The sequence below is a fragment of the Passer montanus genome, unplaced genomic scaffold (assembly GCF_014805655.1).
Source record: "Passer montanus isolate IOZ18808 unplaced genomic scaffold, ASM1480565v1 scaffold223, whole genome shotgun sequence".
NCBI lineage: Eukaryota > Metazoa > Chordata > Aves > Passeriformes > Passeridae > Passer > Passer montanus.
In genome coordinates this window covers 13,824-33,776 of record NW_024366849.1, presented here as the reverse complement: position 1 = coordinate 33,776, position 19,953 = coordinate 13,824, and the positions used below count along the sequence as shown (strand labels likewise).

The window sequence follows — 19,953 nt, the reverse complement described above, 5'->3', positions numbered from 1 at the left end:
TTACGGGCGGAGCGGCGCCGGCGCCGGCATCTCGCGGGCCGGGCGGTGCTGGCACGCCAGCAGCACGTACGGGCACACCTGGCGGGGCCGCTCGGCCGCACCCGCCCCGCTCACCTCGTACACGTAGTACTGGGGAGAGAGGGGAACAGGGGGGTTATTGGGGATAAAACATGGGGATAATCCATGGGAACGGGGAACTCCCCCCGCTCACCTCATACACGTAGTACTGGGGAGCGGGGGAACAGGGGGGGTTACTGGGGATAATCCATGGGGATAATCCATGGGGGATAATCCATGGGAACGGGGAATTCACCCCCCTCACCTCATACACGTAGTACTGGGGAGAGGGGGAACAGGGGGGGTTACTGGGGATAATCCATGGGGATAATCCATGGGGGATAATCCATGGGAACAGGGAATTCACCCCGCTCACCTCGCACATGTAGTACTGGGGAGAAGGGGAACAGCTGTGGGATATTGGGGATAATCCATGGGAACGGGGAATTCACCCCGCTCACCTCGTACACGTAGTACTGGGGAGAGAGGGGGAACAGGGCGGGTTATTGGGGATAATCCATGGGATACTGGGGATAACCCATGGGGATAACCCATGGGGAAAGGGAATTCACCCTGCTCAACTCATACACGTAGTACTGTGAGAGAATGGGAAACAGCCCTGGGATACTGGGGATAATCCATGGGGGATAATCCATGGGATACTGGGGATAATCCATGGGGAATAATCCATGGGATACTGGGGATAATCCATGGGAACAGGGAATTCACCCCGCTCACCTCGTACATGTAGTACTGGGGAAACACAGGGAACCATCCATGGGGACTAGGAATCATCCATGGGAATGGGGAATCATCCATGGAGATTGGGGAATCATCCATGGGATACTGGGGAATATCCATGGGGAACTGGGAATAATCCATAGGATACTGGGGAATAATCCACAGGGAATCCATGGGAAAAAGGGAAATCCATGGAATGTGGGACTGGGAACAGGGCAATCCCTGGAATGTGGGGCTGGGAAAAGGGCAATCCAAGGCAAAGGACAATCCCGGCACCTGGCTGCTCCCGCTGGACACGTGGCAGTCGTAGCCGGGCGAGGGGCAGGTGCAGCTGCTGGGGGAGCTCTCAGGGATGGCTCGGACCTTGCCCTGCAGCAAAAACACATCCCAAGGGTGGAAATCCATGGAATCCTTCCCAAAAATCCATCCCAAGAGTGGAAATCCATGGAATCCTTCCCAAAAATCCATCCCAAGAGTGGAAATCCATGGAATCCTCCCCAAAAATCCATCCCGAGAATAGAAATCCATGGAATCCTTCCCAAAAATCCATCCCAAGGATGGAAATCCAAGGAATAGTCCCAGGGATGTGTTTTGTTCCCCATGTTGGAAGAGCAGGGTGAGGGAGGTGTGGTTGTGGGGTTCCAAAAATTCAGGTGGGTTTGGGGTGGGAAGAGCCAGGGGCAGGAGTGGGGTTTGGAATCAGCTCCAGGCAGGAGGAATGGGGAAAAAAAAATAAATTAAAACTCCCAAAATTCCTGAGAATCCAAGGAAAAATTGGAGGTTGATTTTCCGTCCCACCAGAACTGTGGGCAGCAAAATCAAACTTCTTTCTTCAAAAAGGAATTTCCACACTCAGGAGTTTGGGTTTGGAATCAGCTCCAGAGATGAGAAGGGGGGAAAAAAATCCTCCAACTTCCCAACACTCCTAAAAATCCAAGGAAAAATTGGAGCCTGGAGTTTGATTTTCCATCCCATCAAAATTATGGGCAGCAAAATCTCAAAGTTCAAATTTCACAGAGAAATTTCCAATGGGAAGAGTTTGGGATTGGAGTCAGCTCCAGACAGCAGGAAGGGGAAAAACCCTCAAAATTCCCAAATTTCCAAGGAAAATTTGGAGTCTGATTTTCCATCCCACCAGAATTATGGGCAGCATTAAAAAAAAAAAAGAGAAAAAGAGAAATAAAAAGAGGAATTTCCAGTGTGAAGAGTTTGGGTTTGGAATCAGCTCCAGACACCAGGAAGGGGAAAAAACCCTCAAAATTCCCAAAATTCCTGAAATTCCAAGGAAAATTTGGAGTCTGATTTTCCATCCCACCAGAATTATGGGCAGCAAAATCTCAAAGTTCAAATTTCACAGAGAAATTTCCAATGGGAAGAGTTTGGGATTGGAGTCAGCTCCAGACAGCAGGAAGGGGAAAAAAACCTTCAAAATTCCCAAAATTCCTGAGAATCCAAAGGAAAATTGGATTCTGGAGCCTGATTTTCCATCCCACCAGAATTATGGGCAGCATTAAAAAAAAAAAAGAGAAAAAGAGAAATAAAAAGAGGAATTTCCAGTGTGAAGAGTTTGGGTTTGGAATCAGCTCCAGACACCAGGAAGGGGAAAAAACCCTCAAAATTCCCAAAATTCCTGAAATTCCAAGGAAAATTTGGAGTCTGATTTTCCATCCCACCAGAATTATGGGCAGCAAAATCTCAAAGTTCAAATTTCAAAGAGAAATTTCCAATGTCAGACTTTGGGATTGGAATCAGCTCCAGACAGCAGGAAGGGGAAAAAATCCCTCAAAATTCCCAAAATTCCTGAAATTCCAAAGGAAAATTGGATTCTGGAGTTTGATTTCTAGGCAATTAAAGATGTGGGTTTTACCTTGATGAGTTTGCAGATGACAATAAATCCTGATTTTCCCTGGTGCCAAGGGCTGGGATGGAGGCAGTCGGAATATTTGGAAATATAAACCCCTGGAAAATCAAAAAAAAATGAGAATTATTTGTCAGCAGGGAAAGATATTCCCAAAAAAGTCTGTAAAGAAAACGGAATATTCCCAGAAAATCAGTTATGGGGTGATAAAGGGTGTTAATGTTCCCAGAAAATGAGAAATATTCCAAGAAAAATAAGAAATATTCCCAGAAAGTGAGAAATATTCCAAGAAAAATGAAAAATATTCTCAGAAAAATGAGAAATATGCCCAGGAAATGAGAAATATTCCAAGAAAAATTATAAATATTGCCAGAAAACCAGATCTTGGGTAACAAAAGCAGTTCCTATTCCCAGAAAATGAACAGCTGAAGGAATGCTGCCATTCCCTGGGAAAAATCCCACCCTCACCTGGCAGAAAGATCAGAAAAAAGGGAATTTTCCAGGGGTTTTTGCAGAAAAACCCAGGAATTTTGACCTTTTGCCTTGGCTTTGGAAGGAGTTTATTCCCTAAATGGGAATTTGGAAAGAGTTTCACTCCCAGAGTGGGGATTTGGAAGGAGTTTGGAAGGTGGTTTTGGAAGGAGTTATTTCCCTAAAGGGGAATTTGGGAGGATTTTTAGTCCCAAAATTGGAATTTGGAAGGAGTTTGGAAGGAGTTTATTCCCCAAATGGGAATTTGGAAGGAGTCTATTCCCAGAATGGGGATTTTTTAGAAGGAGTTTCATTCCCAGAGTGGGAATTTGGAAGGAGATTTATTCCCAGAATGGGATTTTGGAAGGAATTTGATTCCCAGAATGGGAATCTAGAAGGAATTTCATTCCCCAGAATAGGAATTTGGAAGGGATTTGAAGGAGTTTCATTCCCAGAGTGGGAATTTAAAGGAGTTTTATTCTCAGAGTGGGAATTTGAAGGAATTCCATTGCCAGAATGGGAATTTGTAAGGAATTTGAAGGAGTTTCATTCCCAGAGTGGAAATTTAGAAGGAATTTTGAAGGAGTTCCATTGCCAGAGTGGGAATTTGAAGGAATTTTGTAGGAATTTTATTCCCAGAGTGGGAATTTGGAAGGAATTTAGAAGGAGTTTCATCCCCAGAATGGGAGTCTGAAGGAATTTGGAAGGAGTTTCGTTCCCAGAGTGGGAATTTGGAAGGAATTTATTCCCAGAATGCGAATTTGGAAGGAATTTTTGAAGGAGTTTCATTCCCAGAGTGGGAATTTGAAGGAATTTGGGAGGAATTCCATTCCCAAAATGGGGATTTGAAGGAATTTAAAGGAGTTTCATTCCCAAAGTGGGGATTTGAAGGAATTTTGAAGGAGTTTTACTCTCAGAGTGGGAATTTGGAAGTGATTTGAAGGAGTTCCATTCCCAGAGTGGGAATCTGAAGGAATTGGAAGGAATTTCAATCCCAGAGTGGGAATCTGAAGGAATTCCAACCCCAGAGTGGGAATTTGAAGGAATTTTGTAGGAATTTTATTCCCAGAGTGGGAATTTGGAAGGAATTTAGAAGGAGTTTCATCCCCAGAATGGGAGTCTGAAGGAATTTGGAAGGAGTTTCGTTCCCAGAGTGGGAATTTGGAAGGAATTTATTCCCAGAATGCGAATTTGGAAGGAATTTTTGAAGGAGTTTTATTCCCAGAATGGGAATTTGGAAAGAATTTGGAAGAGGTTTTATTCCCAGAGTGGGAATTTGGAAGGAATTTAGAAGGAGTTTCATCCCCAGAATGGGAGTCTGAAGGAATTTGGAAGGAGTTTCGTTCCCAGAGTGGGAATTTGGAAGGAATTCCATTGCCAGAATGGGAATTTGTAAGGAATTTAGAAGGGTTTTCAATCCCAGAGAGGGAATTTGAAGGAATTTGGAAGGAGTTCCATTCCCAGAGTGGGAATCTGAAGGAATTGGAAGGAATTTCATTCCCAGAGTGGGGATCTGAAGGAATTCCAACCCCAGAGTGGGAATCTGAAGGAATTCCAATCCCAGAGTGGGAATCTGAAGGAATTCCATTCCCAGAGTGGGGATCTGAAGGAATCAGAAGGAATTCCAGCCCCAGAGTGGGAATCTGAAGGAATTAGAAGGAATTCCAAGCCCAGAGTGGGGATTTGAAGGAATCTGAAGGAATTCCAGCCCCAGAGTGGGAATCAGAAGGAATTGGAAGGAATTCCAGCCCCAGAGTGGGGATTTGAAGGAATTCCAGCCCCAGAGTGGGGATCTGAAGGAATTTGAAGGAATTCCACCCCCAGAGTGGGGATCTGAAGGAGTTCCATCCCCAGAGTGGGGATCAGAAGGAATCTGAAGGAATTCCAGCCCCAGCGTGGGAATCTGAAGGAATTCCATTCCCAGGGTGGGGATCTGAAGGAATTCCACCCCCAGAGTGGGGATCTGAAGGAATTCCAATCCCAAAGTGGGAATCTGAAGGAATTCCAATCCCAGAGTGGGAATCTGAAGGAATTCCAAGCCCAGAGTGGGGATTTTAAGGAATCTGAAGGAATTCCACCCCCAGAGTGGGTTTCCAGCCCCAGAGTGGGAATCAGAAGGAGTTCCACCCCCAGAGTGGGGATCAGAAGGAATTCCATTCCCAGAGTGGGGATCTGAAGGAATCAGAAGGAATTCCACCCCCAGAGTGGGGATTGGAAGGAACCAGAAGGAATTCCATAATTCCACCCCCAGCGTGGGGTCCCCTCCCCAGGCCTCACCTCTGGCAGGGTCCCCCAGGCTGCAGCTGCTGCTGCTGTTGACGCGCAGCCCGCGCTCGCACACCCGCTGGGCCTGCGAGGGAACAGGAAAATCCCCTTTTCCACCAGGATCTACTTCCAGGAAACGAGAGACATTCCCAGGAAATCAGTTACTGGCTGATAAAGGGTGTCACTATTCCCAGGAAATCAGAAATATTCCTTTGAAATCAGAAAGTCCAAGTAATTCTAAATTATTCTTAATAATTCCACTGGCAGCAAGGAAAATTCCTTTTTCTCCCATCAGATCCATCCCCAAACCCCCTCAGGAGCCAAAGAATCCCAAAGAAACCCAAATCAGTCCAAATAGTTCCTAATAATTCCAATAAGAATTCCCATAAGAATTCCCGTAAGAATTCCCATAAGAATTCCAAATAATTCCAAAAATCCCAAATATACCCAAAGAATCCCAGACGCACCAAGAAAAATTCCTTTTTCTCCAACCAGATCCATCCCTAAAACCCCCCAGGAGCCAAAGAATCCCAAAGAAACCCAAATAATTCCAAATAATCTCAATAAGAATTCCAAATAATCCCAAAAATCCCAAATATCCCCAATGAATCCCAGAGGCACCAAGGAAAATTCCTTTTTCTCCAACCAGATCTATTCCTAAAACCCCTGAGGAGCCAAATAAATAATCCCAAATAATTGCAAATAATCCCAAATAATTCCAAATACTTCCAAAGAATCCCATATAATCCTAAATAATCCCAGAGGCACCGAGGCAAATCCCCTTTTTCCCCCTGAGAGCCACCCCAAACACCCCAGGAGCCAAAGAAATAATCCCAAATAACTGTAAATAATCCCAAAGAATTCCAAATAATCCCAAATAATCCTAGAGAATCCCAGAGGCACCAAGGCAAATCCCCTTTTCCCCCCTCAGAGCCACCCCACACCCCCCAGGAGCCAAATAAATAATCCCAAATAACTGTAAATAATCCCAAATAATCCCAATGAATCCCAGAGGCAGCAAGGCAAATCCCCTTTTCCCCCTGAGAGCCACCCCAAACCCCTCCAGGAGCCAAATAAATAATCCCAAAGAAACCCAAATAATTCCAAATAATTTCTAATAATTCCAATAAGAATTCCCATAAGAATTTCAATAAGAATTTCAATAAGAATTCCAAAAATCCCCAAAGAATCCCAGAGGAACCAAGAAAAATTCCCTTTTCCCCCCTCAGAGCCACCCCAAACCCTTGAGGAGCCAAATAAATAATCCCAAATAACTGTAAATAATCCCAAAGAATCCCAAATATTTCCAAATAATCCCAAATAATCCTACCTACAGCAAGGCAAATCCCCTTTCCCCCCTGAGAGCCACCCCACACCCCCAGGAGCCAAATAAATAATCCCAAATAACTGTAAATAATCCCAAATAAGCCCAACAAATCCCAGAGGCACCAAGGCAAATCCCCTTTTCCCCCTGAGAGCCACCCCAAACCCCAGGAGCCAAATAAATAGTCCCAAATAATTCTAAATAATCCCAAATAATCCCAAAGAATCCCAAAGAATCCCAAAGAATCCCAGAGGCAGCAAGACAAATCCCCTTTTCCCCCATCAGAGCCACCCCACACCTCCAGGAGCCAAATAAATAATCCCAAATAATCCCAAATAATCCTAAATAATCCCACCTGCACCAAGGCAAATCCCCTTTTCCCCCAAGAGCCACCCCACACCCTTGAGGAGCCAAATAAATAATCACAAATAACTGTAAATAATCCCCAATAATTCTAAATATTTCCAAAGAATTCCAAATAATCCCAAATAATCCCAAATAATCCCAGAGGCAGCAAGGCAAATCCCCTCTGCCCCCAAGACCCACCCCACCCCCGGAGCTGCTCCCGAGCCTTTCCCAGCGGGATCCCCGGGCAGATCCCAGGCTGTGAGGGGACACGGGCAGGGCGTGACCCCAAACCCCCGGAGCTGCTCCCGAGCCTTTCCCAGCGGGATCCCCGGGCACCAGAGGCACCAAGACAAATTCCCTTTTCCCCCCTGAGAGCCACCCCACACCCCCAGGAGCCAAATAAATAATCCCAAATAACTGTAAATAATCCCAAATACTTCCAAAGAATTCCAAAGAATCCCAGAGGAACCAAGGAAAATCCTCTTTTCCCCCATCAGATCTATTCCTAGGGTGTGAGGGGACACGGGCAGGGCGTGACCCCACACCCCACAGCAACCCCACTGCTGTCACCTCCTCCTCCTGCTCGAAGGGCAGGAAGGCGAAGCTCTCCTGCAGCTCCTCCTGGCTGTACCCTGCAGCGGCCTTGGCGCGGGCAAACGCCTGCAGCTGCAAAATAAATCCCAATGTTTTGGTCTCAGGTGGTGCTGATCCCAGAAAAAAATTATTTTTCCCAATTTTTTTTTTAAGGATTAGGGGGAAAATGGAATGTGGTGCAGCGCAGCTGGGAAAACAGCTGGATGTGGTTTCATTGCTGAGACTTAAAATGAAAAAAAATAATGAGGTGTGAGGGAAATGAAATAGAATAGTGACAGGAAAAATGAGCAGTGGGAATGGGGTGAGGGGATTTGGGAATGGGAGTGAAAGGATTGGGAAAGTGGGAATTTGGGGTTTGAGAAAGGGGGAATGAAGGGATTGGAAAAGTGGGAATGAAGGGATTTGGAAAGTGGGAATGTGGGATTTGGAAAGTGGGATTGTGGGGGTTTGAAAAGTGGGAATGAAGGGATTTGAAAAGTGGGAATGTGGGATTTGGAAAGTGGGATTGTGGGATTTGAGAAAGGGGGAATGGGATGAAGGGATTTGGGAATGGGAATGAAGGGATTGGAAAAGTGGGAATGTGGGATTTGGAAAGTGGGAATGTGGGGTTTGAGAAAGGGGGAATGGGATGAAGGGATTTGGGAATGGGAATGAAGGGATTGGAAAAGTGGGAATGTGGGATTTGGAAAGTGGGAATGTGGGATTTGGAAAGTGGGATTTGAAAAGTGGGAATGGGATAAAGGGATTTGGAAAGTGGGAATGTGGGATTTGAAAAGTGGGAATGTGGGGTTTGAAAAGGGGGAATGTGGGGTTTGAAAAGTGGGAATGAAGGATTTAAAACTGGGAATGGGATGAAGGGATTTGGAAATGGGAATGAAGGGATTTGAAAAGTGGGAATGTGGGGTTTGAAAAAGTGGGAATGAAGGGATTGGAAAAGTGGGAATGGGATGAAGAGATTTGAAAATGGGAACGTGGGATTTGGAAAGTGGGAATAGGATAAAGGGATTTGGGAAGTGGGACTTGGAAAGTGGGAATATGGGATTTGAAAAAGTGGGAGTGAAGGGATTTGAAAAGTGGGAATGGGATGAAGAGATTTGAAAATGGGAACGTGGGATTTGGAAAGTGGGAATAGGATAAAGGGATTTGGGAAGTGGGACTTGGAAAGTGGGAATATGGGATTTGAAAAAGTGGGAGTGAAGGGATTTGAAAAGTGGGAATGGGATAAAGGGATTTGGAAATGGGAATGAAAGCATTGGAAAAGGGGGAATGAAGGGATTTGAAAATGGGAATGTGGGATTTGGAAAGTGGGAATGTGGGATTTGAAAAAGTGGGAATGCAGGGATTTGAAAAGTGGGAATGGGATGAAGAGATTTGAAAATGGGAACGTGGGATTTGGAAAGTGGGAATGGGATGAAGGGATTTGGAAATGGGAGTGAAAGGACTGGAAAAGGGGGAATGTGGGGATTTGAAAAGTGAGACTGGGCTGAAGAGATTTGAAAATGGGAACGTGGGATTTGGAAAGTGGGAATGGGATGAAGGGATTTGGAAATGGGAGTGAAAGGACTGGAAAAGGGGGAATGTGGGGATTTGAAAAGTGAGACTGGGCTGAAGAGATTTGAAAATGGGAACGTGGGATTTGGAAAGTGGGAATGGGATGAAGGGATTTGGAAATGGGAGTGAAAGGACTGGAAAAGGGGGAATGTGGGGATCTGAAAAAGTGGGAAATAAGGGACTGGAAAAATGGGAAATAAGGGATTTGAAAAGTGGGAATGTGGGGATTTGAAAAGTGGGAATGGGATGAAGAGATTTGAAAATGGGAATGTGGGATTTGGAAAGTGGGAATGGGAATGATGGGATTTGAAAAGTGGGAATGTGGGATTTGGAAAGTGGGAATGGGATGAAGGGATTTGGAAATGGGAGTGAAAGGACTGGAAAAGGGGGCATGTGGGGATCTGAAAAAGTGGGAAATAAGAGACTGGAAAAATGGGAAATAAGGGATTTGAAAAGTGGGAATGTGGGGATTTGAAAAGTGAGACTGGGCTGAAGAGATTTGAAAATGGGAATGTGGGATTTGGAAAGTGGGAATGGGAATGATATGGGAATGTGGGATTTGGAAAGTGGGAATGCAGGGATTTTGAAAAGGGGAATGCGAGGACACAGGGATTTGAAAAGTGGGAATGAAGGGATTTTAAAAATGGGAATGAAGGGATTTTGAAGTGGGAATAAAAGGATTTTGAAAGTAGGAATGTGGGGATTTTAGAAGTGGGAATTAAGACTCTTAAAAAGTGGGAATGAGATAAAGGGATTTGAAAATGGGAATGTGGGATTTGGAAAGTGGGAATGCAGGGATTTTGAAAAGGGGAATGCGAGGACACAGGGATTTGAAAAGTGGGAATGAAGGGATTTTAAAAATGGGAATGAAGGGATTTTGAAGTGGGAATAAAAGGATTTTGAAAGTAGGAATGTGGGGATTTTAGAAGTGGGAATTAAGACTCTTAAAAAGTGGGAATTAAGAATTTTAATAGTGGGAATCTGGGGATGAAGGGATTTTGGAAATGGGAATGACAGGATTTGAAAAGCAGGAATGGGGTGAAGGGATTTTGAAAGTGAGAATGTGGGGATGGAGGGCTTTGAAAAGTGGGAATGTGGAGATCTGAAAAGTGGGAATGTGGAGATCTGAAAAGCGGGAATGTGAGGACTTCAAAAGTGGGAATGAAGGGATTTTTAAAAGTGGGAATGAAGGGATTTAAAACTGGGAATGAAGGGATTTTTAAAGTGGGAATGTGGGATTTGGAAAGTGGGAATGGGATGAAGGGATTTGGAAATGGGAATGAAAGGATTGGAAAAGTGGGAATGTGGGGGTTTGAAAAAGTGGGAATGTGGGATTTGAAAACTGGGAATGGGATGAAGGGATTTGGAAATGGGAATGTGGGATTTGAAAAGTGGGAATGCAGGGATTTTAAAAATGGGAATGAAGGGATTTTGAAAGTGGGAATAAAAGGATTTTGAAAGTGGGAATTAAGACTCTTAAAAAGTGGGAATTAAGAATTTTAAAAGTGGGAATCTGGGGATGAAGGGATTTTGGAAATGGGAATGACAGGATTTGAAAAGCAGGAATGGGGTGAAGGGATTTTGAAAGTGAGAATGTGGGGATGGAGGGCTTTGAAAAGTGGGAATGTGGAGATCTGAAAAGTGGGAATGTGGAGATCTGAAAAGCGGGAATGTGAGGACTTCAAAAGTGGGAATGAAGGGATTTTTAAAAGTGGGAATGAAGGGATTTTTTAAAGTTCAGATAGCTGGAAAAAATAAAGTTAAAAAGAAAAGAAAAGTGGAGACAGAGACATCCCAAAAATCTGCCTTGAGTCACTCAACAGAAAGCAACCCATGGACGGGAATTCTCCCAATTCCAAAGGAATTCTGGAATTCCCGAGGCTCTGGGAATCCTGAGCACCACTGGCTGCATGGATTGTGGGCATGGAAGTGCAAGGAAGGGAAAAAACGTTGGGAATTTCAAGAGGGAGATGAAACAGAGCTGGCATTCCCAGCATTCCCAGAGGTGTGCAGCTCCCAGAAAATCCCGTTTTTCCTGGGATTCCTTACCTCGCTCAGGAAAAACTCATTTTCCACCAGGATGGCCCTGCTGTACTGGAAACGCTGCTGGGAGCTGGAGTGCAGCGAGGAGCTCTGCAGCACGGCCACGGCCCGCTGCAGCAGGGAGCTCTGCTCCTCGGGATCCTGGGAAAACCCTGGAAAACAGGGAATATCCCGGTCAGGAATGGCTGCAGCAGGGAGCTCTGCTCCTCGGGATCCTGGGAAAACCCTGGAAAACAAACAGGGATATTCCAGTCAGGAATTTCCAGATTGACTCCTCAGGATTCAGGGAAAACCCTGGAAAACAGGGAATATTCCAGTCAGGAATTGCCAGATTGGCTCCTCGGGATCCTGGGAAATTCCTGGAAAAACAGGGAATATTCCAGTCAGGAATGGCTGCAGCAGGGAGCTCTGCTCCTCGGGATCCTGGGAAAACCCTGGAAAAATAGGGATATTCCAGTCAGGAATTGCTACATTGGCTCCTCGGGATCCGGGGAAAACCCTGGGGGAATAAAAAAGGAAATATTCCAGGTGGGAATTGCCAGATCAGTGTGGGAATTCAGGATGGAAAAGGGGAAATATTCCAGGCGGGAATTTTTGGGTCTTTTGTGCCTTTTTATTTTTACACTGCCTGCTTTTAGGTGCTGCCTCTGGAATTGCTGGAATTAGGGGGAAAAAGCAGAAAAATGGGAAATAGAGGGATTTTCCAGGTTTTTTTCCAGCAGCAGTCTTTGGGCTGAATGAGAAAAGTTCATTTTGCTCATTTTTCTTGCACTTTTCTTCCTGTGTTTCCTGCATCCTTAAGGAAGCATCCAGAAAATTTAAAATTTAAATTCAATTTAAAATTTCAAAATTTAAATTAAATTTTAAATTTCATGGAATGTTAAACCCCAGTTCAGCTCAAAAGATCCAACACAACCTTTTTCTTTTTTTTTTTTTAATTTCTTTTTGCTGGAGCACCACAACTTTTTCTGGAAAACATCAGATATTTTCAGGGATAAAAGTTTAAAAAAAAAGTATGGAAAAGTCTTGGGAATAAAACAAAAAATCCAGAAATTTTGCAATACTTTTTTCTAAATGCAGCTCCAAAATGAAAATCCACAAAGGGGGAAAAATAATTTTTTAATTAATTAATTAATTAATTAACGAGAGGAAACGGAGCCCCAGTGGCTGCACCCCTCAATTCCCTCCTGGATTTTGGGAAGGTGTATCCCAACCCTACGGGAAAAAATTCCCAGGAAAAAAAAAAATCCCAAATCCCGGCAAATCCCAGGGCAGGAGCAGAAGGTGAAAGTGAAAGTGGCCACGGCAGAAGGGAAAGTGAAAGTGAGAAACTCGGGAATGGCACCGGGAAACTCGGGAATGGGAACTTGGGAATGGGAACTCGGGAATGGAAACTCGGGAATGGCACCGGGAAACTCGGGAATGGGAAACTCGGGAATGGAAACTCGGGAATGGGAACTTGGGAATGGAAACTCGGGAATGGGAACTTGGGAATGGAAACTCGGGAATGGGAAACTCGGGAATGGGAACTTGGGAATGGGAAACTCGGGAATGGCACTGGATCCATGGGGTGAAAGTTGGGAATGGGAAACTTGGGAATGGCACCGGATCCATGGGAATGGGAACTTGGGAATGGGAAACTTGGGAATGGGAAACTCGGGAATGACACCGGATCCATGGGAAACTCTGGGAATGGGAAACTTGGGAATGGGAAACTTGGGAATGACACCGGATCCATGGGAAAAAACTTGGGAATGGGAAACTCGGGAATGGCACTGGATCCATGGGGTGAAAGTTGGGAATTGTGCTGGATCCATGGGGAAAAGCCAGGAGAAAGAAAAGGAAAAACTTGGGAAGAAGGAGAAGGAAAGAAGGAGAAACTTGGGATTGGCACTCTGGGAAATTGAGAAACTTGGGAATGGCACCGGATCCACTGGGAAAAATTCAGGAAACAAGAAACTTGGGAATGGCACTGAGGGAAGGAGAAACTTGGGAATGGCACTGGATCCATGGGGCAAACTCTGGGAAGGAGAAACTTGGGAATGGCACCGGATCCACTGGGAAACTCTGGGAAGGAGAAACTTGGGAATGGCACTGGATCCATGGGGCAAACTCCAGGAATGGGATCAGCCAATGGCACAGGGCTGGGAGATCCAGAGGGGATGGATGATCCCTGTCCCGAAATCCTCGGGAATTCCCAGCTGGCCCTGGGGAATTCCCACCCTTTGAGCCGGGCACTCCTGCAGCTCCCAACATCAGCCCGATGGAATTCCTTGGAATTCTCTGGATCTGCTGCTCCCTCTCCTGGGCAATCCAGAGGGGATGGATGATCCCTGTCCCGAAATCCTCGGGAATTCCAGCTGGCCCTGGGGAATTCCCACCCTTTGAGCCGGGCACTCCTGCAGCTCCCGACATCAGCCCGATGGAATTCCTTGGAATTCTGTGGATCTGCTGCTCCCTCTCCTGGGCAGGATGGGCGGAGCCAGGGAATCCTTGGGATGGGGAAAGATTTTTGGGATGGAACCCAACCATTCCCAGCACTGCCATCCCCAAGTGCCACATCCACAGGGATTGAAATCCCAACAGGAATGGGGACTCCACCCTGCCCTGACACCTTTTCCATGGGGAAATATTCCCTAAAATCCAATCCAAACCTCCCCTAAAATCCAACCCAAAGCTCCCCTGGCACAGCTGAGGCCGTGGACTCCCAAAATGCAGGATTTTCCTGTGGCTCATCCCGTTTTCTGGGATCTCTGGATGGCCTCAGCACTCAGCAACTTCCAAGGGAGTTTTCCCAGCCCAGGAGTGCAGAATTCCCCTTTTTTAAACATTTTTAACCTTAACATTTCAGCAGCATTCACTGCAGGCATTTGGATGCTGCCAAACCCGCAAAATTCCACGATCCAGCAATTTTCCTGGCTTGATCCCAAGGCTGGGATGAGCTGGAATATTTGGAATCACCAGCAGGATCAGGTCTGGCACCACCACATCCCACCGTGGATTTACACCAAAACTTGGGATCAATCCAGGAGCTTTTCATCCTGCCACAACTCTCCCAAAAACCAGTTTGTGTTCTTCCAGAGATTCCTTGGGATCACCTTTCCCAAATTATTTTGGAGTTTAATTCCAATTTCATCCCAATTTCCTTCTTTCCCTGTGGGAAATCTCCCAAAAAAACCAGAGTCTCCCCCTGGCTGATCCAGAGATTTTTTTTCCTTTTCCAGCTGAGATCCAGGGATTTTCCTTCTCCAGCTGATCCCACTGCTGGGAGCTGTTTGCTGAGTGCACTGGGAACAACAGGAATTTCAGGAAAAACTGGATATTAGGGAAAATTTCCCCCCAGAAAAGCACGGGAAGGAGGTTGCCCAGGGCACAGGAGGGATTTAAAAGCTGGAAGTGACGCCTGGGGACACCGGTGGTGGCCTTGGCAGCTTGGGAATGGCTGGGTTGGATCTCTGAGGGCTTTTCCAACTCTGGAATTCCACTTTCCCAGCTTTTCCCCACCCCAGGGAATGATTTTAACCCTGGATGTGCTGGTGGCTGAAGCAGCCACGGGATGAAGGATCTGACCTCACCCCAGGAGGGATTTCCCACGTTTTTCCAGGCAGATTTTGGGAATGGGATGAGAACAAAACCTCTGGGACAAACCGGCCTGATGTTCCCCTGAGTTTCCTGGAGATCCTGCCCCAGGATGCTGCAGATGAGGAATAAAAACCACCCACAAACGCAAGGATTCCACCTTTTCCTCAGGAAATGGAGTTTCCATGGGTTTTCAGGATGCAGCTCCACGTTCCTAAATTAATCCTCCTTGGCCCTAGACTCAGGAATTACATCCTGGCTTGGGGTGGGATCATTCCTTTTGCTGTTTTGAACTCGGTGAGCCAAGCTGGTTGTTCCTAAGCAAACCCAGCTGCTGGACTGCATTCCCAATTTTTTTTTCCCATTTATTTTTTTTTTTCCCAATCACCCAGGGCTGATTCCAGCTGGGAATTCCACGCTCTGGAGCAGCTCAGCATTCCCTGATCCCATTTTTGATCCTGTTTTTGGCCTCCAGCCATTCCAGGGGAGGTTTGGATTGGATTTTAGGGAACATTTCCCCATGGAAAAGGATGTGGAGGCTGCAGGATGTTTTCAGGGCCTGACAGGATTTATTTGGATGGGGTTTAGGTGCTGCAGGGAATTCCTGGCATCTTTTCAGGGCACTCTACAACCTCCAGAGAGAGCTGCATCAAGTTCTGATCTGATCCCACAGCAAATTCCAAATCCCATTGGATGGGCAGGGAATTTTAGCAGTTTCCTCGTGGGAAGGGAAAGGGATGTTCCTGCATCATGTTTAAAAAAAAAAATAAAAATAAAAAACCCTCTTTGTGTCATCAGAAATTGCAGCAGATCCGGGTGCTTCCAAATTCCCAGCCGGAATTCTGTTCCTTCTGTTCTTTTGTTTGGCTCCAACAAAAGAATTCCAAAGGAAATGTTTCATCCAGGAGGGAAAAGCTGGAAAAAGCCCCAGCCTGGTGGAGAAATGATGGAGCCTCTCTTGCTGCAGCAGCAGATGGAAAAATTAAAGGGAAAAAAACCCAAAAAACCCTCCTTGGGAGGTTCAGGCTGGATGAGAAGTTGCAATTTTCCCTCTGGAAAAGGACAGGTCCCCATTCCTGGCTGGACAAAGCCACATCCACCCCACTGTGATAAAAAACTCCTCAGGGCAGGAATCCTCCAGCTAAAATCCTTCCAAGAGCAACTTCTCGGATTTTACAGCCTCCCTCCTGCTCCTTTCAGCTGCTGGCGGAATTCAAAAGGTGGTTTTTACACATTTTACACACTAATTGATAAAAATCAGGAGTTTTTATCCCCAAACTCCAATTCTGTCACCACACCCAGGGCTGTGGCTTCACTCAGGTGACACCTGACTCTCCCCAAGTCACCAGCACAGGAATTTTGGCACTTGGACAACAAAAAAGGAACATTTTCTTTACAAAATCAGCCAGTTCAGATTTTATTGCAGCAGCAGATGGAAAAATTAAAGGGAAAAAACCCAAAAAACCCTCCTTGGGAGGTTCAGGCTGGATGAGAAGTTGCAATTTTCCCTCTGGAAAAGGACAGGCCCCCATTCCTGGCTGGACAAAGCCACATCCACCCCACTGTGATAAAAAACTCCTCAGGGCAGGAATCCTCCAGCTAAAATCCTTCCAAGAGCAATTTCTCGGATTTTACAGCCTCCCTCCTGCTCCTTTCAGCTGCTGGCGGAATTCAAAAGGTGGTTTTTACACATTGATTGATAAAAATCAGGAGTTTTTATCCCCAAACTCCAATTTTGTCACCACACCCAGGGCTGTGGCTTCACTCAGGTGACACCTGACTCTCCCCAAGTCACCAGCACAGGAATTTTGGCACTTGGACAACAAAAAAGGAGCATTTTCTTTACAAAATCAGCCAGCTCAGATTTTCCACAGAGCTGAGGGAGCAGCAGCATTAGGAACAACCTCCACAAGGCAGAGAAATTCCCTTTGGGAAAAGGGAAAAAATCAAAACAAATCCCTCCAACCAAACTCCCTGTGGATCCTCTGGCTGGGGAAATCACACCCTGAAAATTCCCAGTAACAACAACCAAAGCCAAGCACTCCAATCCAAAGATACCCTCAGAATTACGGGGGTCTCGCCATCCAAAAAATATTCCAGATTTGGGAAAAAATGAATTTATCCCCTCAAAAAATCAACATTTCACTTTCTGGTCTCAAAGGGGTTCTAAGCAAGAGCAAGGAATTGGTGACTTTGGGGAAGAAAATGCCAAGGTGGGATTTCAAGGAATACTGAGGGTGAAGATCTGGGAGTGGGGAATATTCAAGCTGGCTCTGGTGTTGCCAAAAACGGCAGGTTTGAGAGGAACACGAAAAAGAAATAAAGGAAATTATGCATAAAACCAATTTCAGAGCTACCTCACAGCCTGTGGTGCAAGGCAATGAATTGTAATTAATCACAATCCCTACCAGAGGAGATAAGAGTTTCTGAAATGCTCTGATAATGATTTCTTGGCTGGAAAACAATTTCTGTGAAATCAGACACTTCAGTTACAGCAGAACTTATAGAAAAAAATTCCTTCTGGAGCAGAGCAGTGATTTCCAGCCCTGTGTTTTATAAAAACCAAAATGAGCTTGGAGCTGCAATAAGAAATATCCATTTCATCAAAGAATTGGGGCAAATCCATTAATTTGATGTTCTGACTTGAGCAGCCCAAAAAAAAGCAGAGCACCTCCTGCACCATTCTGGATCATTCTGGATCATCACAGAACACACGTTTTTTGTGAAAAAAAATTTGGTTTCCATGGAGCAAGGACTACGATTTACAATTCCTTTAGTGCCATCCAACCTCCTGCTTTTTGCATCTATCCCAGATTATCCTCCCTTCAGCAGTGCAGACCTGGCGCTGGCCAAGCTCTGCTGCAATCCAAACCTCCGTGGGATAATTTCAGGACAATCTGGGATTAGAATTGTGCAAAACCAGAGCACAAACGTATTTTTCTCCCCTTATAAGGCCAAATTTCAGCCCTGCAGCCCCTCCAGGAGAGGACCAGCACCCACCCACGCTGGCTTTATTCCCAAACCCCACTCCTGAAGGGCACCCACATCGCCACACGTGCGCCCAAAGAAGCACCGCGATTCATCCCAGCTGCTCAGGCCTTGGGATCAACCACTTGGAAAAGCCAACGTGTCGCTGGTGAGGCAGAAAATCTCAAAACCATCTGGTTCCTACGTGTCCGAGGCTCGCAGCAGCACCGGGGACGGGAGAGGGGCAAGGGCGGCGTGGCCGCTCCCCGGCTCCCCGGGGAAGGACGGCATGGAGCCGGGAACCCGCTCGTACCCAGGGCAGGGCGGCAGGGAGCCGGTAAATCGTCTTTTCCCCGGGGAAAAATGCCATGGAGCGGTAACCCTTTGCTTCCCAGAGAAGGGCGGGATGGAGCCTGTAATTCCCCCCACACAGACACACGCATTTCTCCCAGGGCAGGGCGGGATGGAGCCGGGAATCCTCTCCTTAAGGAAGGGCACGATGGAGCCGGGAACCCTTCTCTCTTTAAGGAAGGGCACGATGGAGCCGGGAACCCTTCTCTCTTTAAGGAAGGGCACGATGGAGCCGGTCGCCTTCTCCTCTCGAAAGGAAGAGCGGCATGGAGCCAGCAATTCCCCCCCCTCCTAGGGAAGAGCCGAACGAAGCCGCTCGCCTTCCCTTCTCCCAGGGAAGAGCGCTCTGGAGCCGGCCGCCTTTCCCTCCCTCACGGCGGAGCGGCATGGAGCCGGTAACCACCGCCCAAGCCGCAGAGAAGGGCGCGATGCAGCCGCCCGCCCTCACCCCCGGCCGCGCTTACCCGTGCCCGGCTCGCCGCTCTCCCCGCGCCGCCTCTCGCCCATGGCCGGGCTCGCTCGGAGCCGTCCCTCAGGCCGCCCTCATGGCCGCCCCGCCCGGCGCCCGGTGCGGCGCCGCTCCCGGGCCGGCGGCATGAGGCGGCGCGGGGCGGCCCCCGCCATCCGCCGGCCCCAGGAAGTGGAAGGACGGAGAGGGAGGAGAGAGAGGGAGGGAGAGAGGGAAGGAGGGGACGAGGGGCGGGAGCGGCGGGGAAAAAAACAGAAAGTGAAAACTGAACCGGAAAGACAGCGAGGGGCCGCCCGCGGGTTTTCCTCTTCCCGCGGTCACCGGCCCTTGGCTGGCCGTGGCCGGCTTTTCCTCTTCCGTCCCCCGGCGCTGCTCCCTCCTTGTCAGCTCCCGGCTCGGCCATGGATGTTTGCCGTTGGTGGGGTTTTCCCCCAGTCTTGCCTTGGTCTCCTCCTCCATCACCTCAGCCCCTCCATGCCTGACTCCAGCTCTTCTCGCTGCCCTTTCCCTCATCCCCTCACGTCATGGGGAGTGTGAAAAATGTGGATTTTACGATTGGCTTTTCGCAAGTATTAATATTGTATGTGTATGTTAGAAAGTTATGCTGTATTAATTTTCTTAAATATAGTTTTAGGTTATAACATAATGTTAAAATAAAAACTATGCTATGCAATATATTTGTTTAAGAAAGGACTCGCACCAGATAGGAGCCACAGGACACCTGAATCTTTCAGAGAAAGGGAATTTATTGCTCCCTTAGCAGCAGAAAACTAACTTCTTCCCACCTCGCTCAGACTGGAAGACGGCATAAGGATTAAGAGGAAGAAGTTGACAGTGACCAGACAGAATCCTGTGTTTGAATGGAATTTATGCATCATGTATGAGCTGTATGAATATGCAGCAGGCAATTGTTTTTAAGGGTTAATCCTCTGCTAACAGGTGTCCTTTTTCGGGCTTGTGTTGCCCTGAGAAAGGTATCCGGACATCCGAATCTCTTTGTTTTTATTGTCTCATATTGTCCTAATCTCAAATGTTCAAATTTTATTATTCTAATTATATTATTATTTTTATAACTATTTTATTACTATTAAACTTTTAAAAATTCAAAAACAAGTGATTGGCGTTTTTCACAGGGAGAGACCCTTTTCTCCTCCTCAGTCCTTCCCCATCAGTGTTTTCCCTCTTTTGGTCTTCCCTCAGTTTCCCCCGATTCCCCTCCGGACTAATTCAGTGTTTGTCCATCTCTTCCCACTGCCCCTTCCCTCATTCTTCTCCTGCTCTGAGCTCTCATCTCAAAGATGTGCCTTTGTGCCTTCCCCAGAGCTGTCTTTGGAC

General features: G+C 46.7%; 1 protein-coding gene across 1 annotated transcript; it reads right to left on the bottom strand.

Annotated features, from left to right (window-relative positions):
- LOC120502575 (protein TASOR-like) lies at positions 1-19,661 on the bottom strand. The gene is made up of 7 exons (XM_039710116.1): positions 18,614-19,661; positions 11,259-11,404; positions 7,635-7,730; positions 5,405-5,477; positions 2,666-2,757; positions 1,075-1,167; positions 1-129 (listed from the first exon to the last, which is right to left on the bottom strand). The coding sequence occupies exons 1-7, from the start codon at positions 18,654-18,656 to the stop codon at positions 1-3; spliced, it is 672 nt and encodes a 223-aa protein (XP_039566050.1). The 5' UTR covers positions 18,657-19,661.
- Between the last annotated feature and the right edge of the window lie 292 nt (positions 19,662-19,953).